Source organism: Python bivittatus, unplaced genomic scaffold (assembly GCF_059951505.1).
Source record: "Python bivittatus isolate LINGU-HERP-01145 unplaced genomic scaffold, Pbiv_v1 ctg000080_np1212, whole genome shotgun sequence".
NCBI classification, from domain to species: Eukaryota; Metazoa; Chordata; class Lepidosauria; order Squamata; family Pythonidae; genus Python; species Python bivittatus.
Genome location: NW_028277035.1, coordinates 85,385,956 through 85,394,992, shown reverse-complemented (window position 1 = coordinate 85,394,992; position 9,037 = coordinate 85,385,956). Strand labels below are relative to the sequence as shown.

The window sequence follows — 9,037 nt, the reverse complement described above, 5'->3', positions numbered from 1 at the left end:
ATGAGGTTACGCAGCAGCTAAGGGTTGGCAAGATAGATGCCCATCAAAGGTCCTTATGCTAAAATTTCTCCTGCTTTTTAGTAATTTTAAGCAGTTTGGATGGGAATATACGCTGGATCTATATATTGTACTAAGTCTTGGTTTGTTTATTTTTGGCTTATTAGATAAATCAGTTGGATTTATGCAAAATGTTAAGCCACAAACATAGATGCTAAACATCCTGAGCCCCACCTGTTTTTTTGGTTTTGGTGAGGGAGGGGTGCAAGGCATCAGTTTGTATAGCCTCTTGTTTTTTGCCAAATTTCTTTAACAATTTAGCTGGACATTTCGGCCTATAAAGATGTATGATGCTTTGTGAATTACCCGAATTATTGCTGCCAGTCCTTTTTTATCCATTAGTCAAAGGCTGGTTACCAGTTTTTCCTCAAACAATTGTGTGCAAAAAATCCACTCTATAGCAGTGTTTCTCAACGTTAGCAACTTGATGTGTGGACTTCAGCTCCCAGAATTCCCCAGCCAGCATGCTGGCTAGGAAATTCTAGGAGTTGAAGTCCACATATCTTCAGGCTGCCAAGTTTAAGAAACACTGCTCTATAGTATATAGTCTGTAGATTTGGCTTGAGCAAAACCCATGTTTAGATGCCCTAATGCTATCTACCATTTCCATCAGTTTTCATATTACCCAACATTAAAAGGTAGCTATCTTTCTTACTGCATATACCTTAAAATGTAATCCAATCTCTCACTACATGTTCCTTGTGCTTGCTTGTGTTCTGATTAATAAGATTGGTCACACCTTTTCAGGAAGTGTGTAGAAGACGTTTCCTTCTCGTTTGGAGTAGCATACCTGTCTCCCAGGGTGTGAATCCAAATTTAATTGGATGTGCTGTGACACAAGGGAAGCAACAGGAGAGATTGGCTATCTTGCCAAGTTGTGAGACTGATTCAACCTGTTTTTAGGAGTTCATGATTGCCCACAGATTTATGAGCCACAGGGAGTTGACATTAAAACTCTCATCAATGTTTGATGGAAGCAAGGATGGTGGTAGACCAAAAATCTGAACCAAAGTTGCAGATGTTACTATCTTGTTAAGAGATGGGTAAGTAGAGCGGCATTCATTTCATACTCTTGGTGTGAGAAGTTCCAGTTCTCCCAAGCACGTGGGTGTTGTCTGAGACAGATAAAGCATGAAGTTTCTCAGTCAGGTCCTGACAAGATTAAAGCAGTTCAGCATCCTATTAAAAGAGGTGTGTTCCTAATGCTGGAGTATAAATGCTTCTGCTGGGGCAACTGTTCTGAGAGATGCAGAAACTGCTGGAGTGAGTGCTTCAGGTAAGTAAATGGGCTTTGGCGAAGCAGGTGGGGTGTGAGTATATCACAGATGCCTCTTTCATTAGAGGCTCATGTTAATCTAGTATCTTTGATAGAGATGATTTACTCCTACTAGAGTGGTTAACTCTGCCTAAGTTTTTAAGCAGGAACAGCTTAGTTTGTAGCAAAGTAAAAGTCTGAACAAAGGTACCACAATAATACTGTTTAGTACTTCTCCTCTGAACAAGAAACTACTGTAATAATTTAATTTGAAGAGACAGTTATTCAAATTATAGATCAGAGTAAGAAAAGGAAGCATACCATAACTGTATGTGTCCAACTTAAATGGCAAATGTAAGAATAAAATGGATAGGGAAGGATGACATCTGGAATCAAAATTGAAGGTTGAAGCACTAATAATCTGAGTTACACAGATGGCACCACTCGGTGCAAGTAAAAAAGAAAATATTATGAAAGTCAATGGAAAATGTAAAATCTGGGTTATTGTTAAATATTAAGACAAAGATAATGTCAACCAGCATGCTTCATAAACTTACAGGTGATGCAAAAAACTGAAGATAGTAGGCAGTTTTGGCTTTTTGGGCTCAAGAATAGTTCAAGATGAACAGTATACTGGAGAAGTAAAGAGGCAATTAATCCTAGGGAGGAAGACAAAGAGAAACATAAACAAGATCATGAAGAATAAGGACATTTCAATTACAATCAATTGTGGACAAGAGAAATGCGCATACTTAGGACATCTAATACAAGTGGTTTATGAACTAGAAAAAATTAACCTTGACAAATTGAGGCCATGGAGGACAGCAATGGAGAAAGTGAAGGGACAAGATCAAAGAAATTACAGGAAGTCTGTGGAAGGACTGCAAGTTAATATTAGAGACAGACCAAGATGGTGAACATTTGTCCATGTAGTCAGAGTCAAGCCCAAGTCAGTGACACCTAACTGATGCCTTTAGATGTCTTGAACTACAACTCCCACAATCACTTGCCACATTGACTTAGATTAATGAAGGTTGAAATCCAAACCATCTGGAAGGCAAAACGTTGACTATCTGTGCTTTGCATGCATTATAACTGTAATCTTGATTTATGCTTTGAAGGTAAGTCAATAGTATTCTCGTCATTTTGCAGATTTCAGAATGAGAGAACTGTAAGTTCATGTCTTAGATTCCCCCCCTGCCACTAGAAGGATGTTTGGGATTTGAACTAGGAACTTCCAGTTTATCAATTATAATCTTAATATATCTTATATCAATTTGCAGTGCATGCCAATTATTTTATTTTAAAAATTTGTGTGTTCCTTCATGTGCATGAGTCTTCTCCAATTTGGTACCCAGCAGATGTGTTGGGACTGCAGCTCAGAGTTCAAATTCAGCATGCCAGTGGTTGAGAAATCTTGGAATTACTCACTATTTTTGGTGACTTAGGGAGTTGACTTTTCACATCCAGAATATATAGACAAAATATATCAGAGGGACAGGTTTGCAGTCAGATGCAGGAAGATCTTAGAAAAAACAAACGAGATCTGCAGCCAAATATCTGCAGCTTCCTCACCACTTAATATGGCTGGGGCTTTCTCATTTTCTTTTCCAATGGTTCATAAATAATATTTTAAACACTGTAATGGAGATGGGGAAATATCTGGTAATGTTTAACCTTGAGAAGACTGATAGCACTCTTCAAATGCTTGAACAGATGTCATACAGAAGAAGAAGAAGGAGCTCTCTACCACCTAGAGTGCAAGAATAATGGATTTAAGTTACAGGAAGACAGATTCCAACTGGATATTAGAAAAAACTTCCTGACGTAACAATAGTTCCCAGAGAGAGAGATGGTAGGCTCCTTTTCACTGGATATGTCCGATCAGAGATGCTTTAATTTTGAGTAAGGATTTGGAGTTGGTGGCCTAAATTGCCCCTCTGAATCCTATGATTCTATGGGGTGACTTGAAATTGTAGAATGATAGGCACAAATCAGAGGATAGATGAAATGGTTATTTTTATTTGTTTGATTTATAGTTTATTCAGTGTTATTTATAAACTCAAGGTGACTAATGAAATGCTAAAAAATAAATCTAGAAAGTTAAAAGGTACAATCAAATTAATACTATAATCAATTAATGATTAAAAGACAGTCAAAGAGGGCACATTTTAACTATTCACTAAATCCCAAGAGAATGGAGGCAACTTCTCCTGAGAGAGCTTTCTGTAGCTTGGGAGCAACAGAGAAGAAGGTCCTTTCCTGCTGATCAGATAAAAGGACATCTGACTGCAGGTCACCTTCAGAAAGACCTGTCCTATGTATCTTAATCCCTGAGCAGTTCATAACTGGAATGTAGTCCTTCAGATAATTGGGCCCTGAAGTATTTAAAGCATTAATCGTCAATACTAACACTTTAAATTATGCCTTGCATATAGAATTACTAAACCTAAGCTGCTAAAATCCAAATGACCACTAGTTGGCTTCAGAGAACTAGAGTTGTCTCTGTTTCTTTGCTCCCATCTAATGACTGGCTGGATTTTATCATTTCAGATCTGGCGGCCCTGCTGTAACCATTTACTTCTGGAATAAGCATCATGTCATCTCTGTAGCATGATCTGGTTAGCAGCCTAGCTTTATTAAAGTCTATTACATCCCAGTTTAATTTAATATTGCCCTCAAAAGCTAAGGATAGCTTTTGAGAGCAATGGCTGAGTGATGGGGTATACATACTAATCTTGTGATAATTAAGGTTATTACTTGATGATCAGTTTGTTACTATTAGCTTCAGTCACCATTACCAAAGTGGGTAATGCCAAGAGAGGCAAGGACCTAGCCAATTCTGATAACCAATTGGCATGCTGGAAATTCAGGTTGAGTGAGGAACCTGTTGCTCATGCAGAGAAACGGTTATATAATTGCTCGTGAACTTGTCCAGATTGCTAAGTCATATTAGAGCCAATTAAAAGTTGCCAAGAGCAAAGACTGTGAGTGCAATAAACACGCTTTGAAATGTGAGCCAATTATGTCAATCAACAATTTCATGACTACCTGCCACATGATTCTGTGTGGATCTGCTTCATATGAATGAGGTCTGAGATCAACTCATCTGATCTGAGAGTCAGCATAGTACGATCGCTACGCTACAGGAGTAGCAAGCGGTTGTAATGTCGAAATGAGGAAACACAGGTTGAAGTCCGCCTTTGGCCTGGAAGCTCCAGGGTGACTTTGGATCAATTGCTTTGTCTGAGCACAGTCTACCTTGTTGTTAAAGGAATAAAATTAAAAGAGATCCCTGTAAAGTGCTCCTGCTGAAAAAGCAAGGAAGGAAAGGAAGGGAGGGAGCAGAGCAGAGCAGAGCAAACTGACTGTAAGGGGTTGCTAGTATTTATTGATTTATTGATTTATTCAATTTATATAGCCGCCCATCTCACTTTTATGTGTTAGATACAAATATATAGTGTAATACACCAAATATAAGTGCCAAGAAAGGGCTCAAAGAAAGTTTTTAAACATTTTCTTCCAGGCCTAGCATAGTTTCATGAATGTTTCATCCCGTGCCTGCAATATCCTCATGTTCTCCCTCACCGTTTGGTAACATTTTCTGCAATTGTGCCATGGTGTGCTGCAAATGTGTGTCTGAGTGTGTGATGGGGGGGAGGAAAGGAAGAGAGAGACTGACTGTAATTCATCTTATTTTTCATTATGGCTACATCCTCTTGTTCAGAGCTTAAACCAAGGATAAAGAGTAATCAGTACAGGGAGTTAGAAAGTTTAACTGCTCCTGCTGATAGTGTTTTAATTTCAACAGATGTGAGGCATTGGAAGCTTAGCCAGCGGAGAAGGAGTTGGCCTGTCACTAGGAGCCCAGGGGTATACCATTTACAACCGCAGACCTCCACGTTTCAGTCCTCCAAGCATTGCAACACAGGGGGAACGGGTTTACGTCTGTCAAGCAGATTAAATCACCTTCACCCTCTTATGCAATGGTCTGTGTGAAATTACAGGAGGACTGCTACACTGACTATCCTCAGTCATTCCTATCTCTCATTTATGCACAGCCCCCAAATGTGAATCCACGGGGTAGTTCAGATCAAGGAAACCCAGGTTGAGACAGGCATGGCCCATACAACATCTGCTGGGGGTGCTCATTGCTCTTCAGCATTCTCTTCAGTATAACATTTCTGCTTTCTGAGTCCACAATTTCTCAACTCTTTGCAGACCTTTCTATGAATCTGCTGTGCATCTTAAAGATTATTTCTGGCTCACGAGGTTAAATTGCATGTCACATAAAAACAAACAATAAAAGCAGTTGGCTCCCTGTTTGAATTAATTTCAAGATCATGGGAATTATTAGCACCATGGAGCCAGCAGCTTTCCACAACTCTGTATACAATGCCATAGTGTTTAGTTGCTCCTGCCCCCTAATCCTGTCTATTTACTGGTGAGAAGAAGAACAATGAAGGGAAGGACAAAAGTAAACATAATAAAGGTGGATACAGGCAAATACAATTGGGCTTCATTCTTGCAGTTAAGGATGAGTACTGAGACACTAAGCCAGGAGCGAACAAGTGTTGGCCTTCAGACCTCTTGCAGCCCTGGACCTAATTTGAACGACCCTTGACCTAATTTCAAAACCCTCAGCCAGCAGTCAGATCAGAGTTCTGGGATGAGTGATCTGCCACTGTTTTATCAGTCCACGTGGCAGAGGGGAAAAGGCAGAGAAGAAGACCAAGAAATGGGGTAGGGGTCATCTTCTCCACTTTTGACCCTGGTCCTATCTGCTAAGTGCCCCCCACAACAGATTCCCCTTGAGAAAATGTCTCCTTCAGCCAAAAGATATCTCCCCATCCTTTTCTTAAGCTGCAGGTTTCACAAAAAAGGGGGTTTGGAAGTTCTGAAAGAGAGAGGTGATGACCCATACATGTGCATACTAAATGTTTTGCTTCATGTAGATTGTTTACAAGTGGAACCAATAAATTAACTCTCTAAATTCTTTCTAGCAAACAGACTGGGATAAGACAAACTTTGGATTCCTCTGGCCCTGGAAGAAGCTCTAGGCAGACGTGTTTATGACCCCCCAAGAGCTCAGCATGAATAGAATTGTTGTGTATGACCAGCCCAATTTTGAGGGCCTCAGCAAAGAGTTCACCTGTGATGTCCCTGACCTGCATGAATTGGATTTTGGTGATTGTATCTCATCCTTGAAGGTGATCGGGCAGCCTTGGGTGGCCTACAAGCTTTCTAAGTTTGAAGAGGATGGTGTTGTTTTTGAGGAAGGGGATTATGCTGAGATTGACAACAGCAACAAGATTTCATCCCTCCGACTAGTTCACCATGATCTCTCTGACCCCCAAATTACACTGTATGAACATCCCAACTATGAAGGTCAGAGCAAGGTGGTGAAGGAAGAGACCAACCTCACCTATGGTTACTTTAATGATCGTGTCTCCTCTCATGTGGTGCAGAGGGGTGTCTGGCTGCTCTATAAACATCCAGACCGTGGTGGATGGTATCACATTGCCTGGCCAGGGGAACGTATTCATGACTATAAAACCGAGCTTAACTTCGATGATAGTGTATCTCACTTGCAGCCCCTGAAACCCGGCCGCCCAATCATTACTGCCAAGCTGCTGTGGGATAAAAAACAAGTGGAAGCTGAGAAGGATGTTCTAATTGATGAGATTGTGGGAACCAACTGCACTGAATATGAACAAGCGTTCACCACCAACTCCACTCGGGAATATACTGCCACAGTTTTCCAGAGCTTCCACTTTAGCAACACCACTTCCATAAAACTAGGCTTTTCTTTCCAGGTGACCTTGGGATGTGCCAATGTTTTTATAGTGGAGAAAGGGAAATGTGAGTCCACCACCACTAAAGAGAAGGTAGAAGTCCTGATGCCTGCCAAGATCCCTCCATGCACTGAACTCTCCATACAGGTGATCAAGAAGGAGACCACCACCTTTGTGCCGGTTGAGCTCACCATCTGTCAGAATGGCAAAGAAAGGAAGGAGAATGCTGAATACCGCTGCGTGTCAGGCCGTACCATCAGCACCAGATATACAATGAAGCCTATCTCAGCAGCACCAGAGGCTTCCCAAGCTAAACCGCAAGCATGATAGAGGAGGAATACAGCTATGCTCAACTCTCATGTGTGGATCCAGGAGAGCATTTCCAAGCACAGCCTGGGCCAGGGACCAGGGGGAGAGCTTTCTGAATAAGCTCCTTTTGGATTGATGATCTTGCGATTGTGTATACTTCCAGATTGAGAAGGATGAGAGCCTGCTGTTCCTAGACATGGTGATGGTTTCTGAATTATAGATGGTTTGGGAGTAATATTTTAATCGGGATTGCAATTTATATAGAAAAAACATAAACCTTCTCTCAAAGATGTATTAACCACCTGCAAAATCAAAAATGTATGTACAGGAGTAATTTCCCCCCAGTTTGAACAGTTCCTGCTATTTTCGGTACCTATCATAAAGTAGCAGAGTTAAAAGATCTACAAGACTATCCATATTTCTCAGTAAGGGGAGGAAGTTGTGGTTTGTTTTGTCCGCCTGATGAAATTGTATTTTAAATTAATGAACAGTTCTTTATTAGCTTACATAAGCCTCCATTCAAGAAATATTTTCTTTTACTTTACTGATCCAGCTTTATTTCTCATTAAAGTTATCCCTCTGATCTCAGCTGCTGATATCTTGCTTTATTGTGTCCAGTCAGATTTTATTTGCTTATTTCAAGCATTGTATATCCACCATATAACACTTCTAACTCAGTTATTGAGTTCACTCATTTCTAGGTTCATACAATATATTGAACCATAAATTAAACAAGCTAGTTCACATCCACATTTAAGACACACACAGACCCACCGTCACAAAACCAGACAAATCACCGTTAAAACTAACCAATATTAGCAAGTTCTGCATATACAACCACTATATCTGGACATGACCTGGAGAAAACATAGTGACACAGGCAGGACAAGATTTAATTTTCCTGTCTAGGAAAGGCTGCAGCTCTGAATATTGGATTCTTTGAACTTAGCAACATAAAAATGCTTGTTTGTCCTCATTTCCCCATATCTGAGCTTCCTGCCCTGCTGTGCTGTCCTTTGCCCCTCTCCAAAACACTCAGTAGATTTTGCAAATGCACAGCAGGTAAATCAAAATGCAGTTCTCATTGGGGCTTCATAGCTGGTATAAGAAATGAGAAAGAAGTGAGACATATGTTCACAGGAAACAATTGCTAAGACAAGTGTGTCTCTGCTGGTTAAAATTTGCTTTGAAAGAATTTCTAGCCCTGAGGACTGTAGAGAGTCACTCAAAAATGTAACTCCAGCAAGTCATGAGTCCACCTACCAAAAAGTACATATTATCCTGTGCTAACACTGGAGGATAAATTCCCTCCAGAGGCTGCATGAAGATCATCCTTTCTTCTTTTCTTCAGAGCTCTGATTTCAACTTCCAGTTCTATAGCTTAACTTAGGCTTCCTCACCTTCTTCCTTGGATATATGTTCCTTTTTTCCAGGGAGCTTCTCAGCCCCGGGCCAAGAATGAACAAACTTTCAGAGAGTCCCCATGGTAGGTAGGTAGGTAAACCTTTGGAGTCCTTGGGGTTCTCTGAGCTTGGTTCTTTTCTTGCAAACATTTCATTACCCAGCTAGTAACAACTTCAGTTTGCAAGAAAAGAACCAAGCTCAGAGAACCCCAAGGACT

The 9,037-nt window shown here is 40.5% G+C and overlaps 1 protein-coding gene across 1 annotated transcript; it reads left to right on the top strand.

The window, feature by feature from the left end:
• The first annotated feature begins 6,332 nt into the window (after positions 1-6,332).
• On the top strand, positions 6,333-7,924 carry LOC103058468 (epidermal differentiation-specific protein-like). The gene has a single exon (XM_025168645.2). It carries the CDS (start codon positions 6,385-6,387, stop codon positions 7,432-7,434), a length of 1,050 nt encoding a protein of 349 aa, XP_025024413.2. The 5' UTR covers positions 6,333-6,384; the 3' UTR covers positions 7,435-7,924.
• The last annotated feature ends 1,113 nt before the right edge of the window (positions 7,925-9,037 follow it).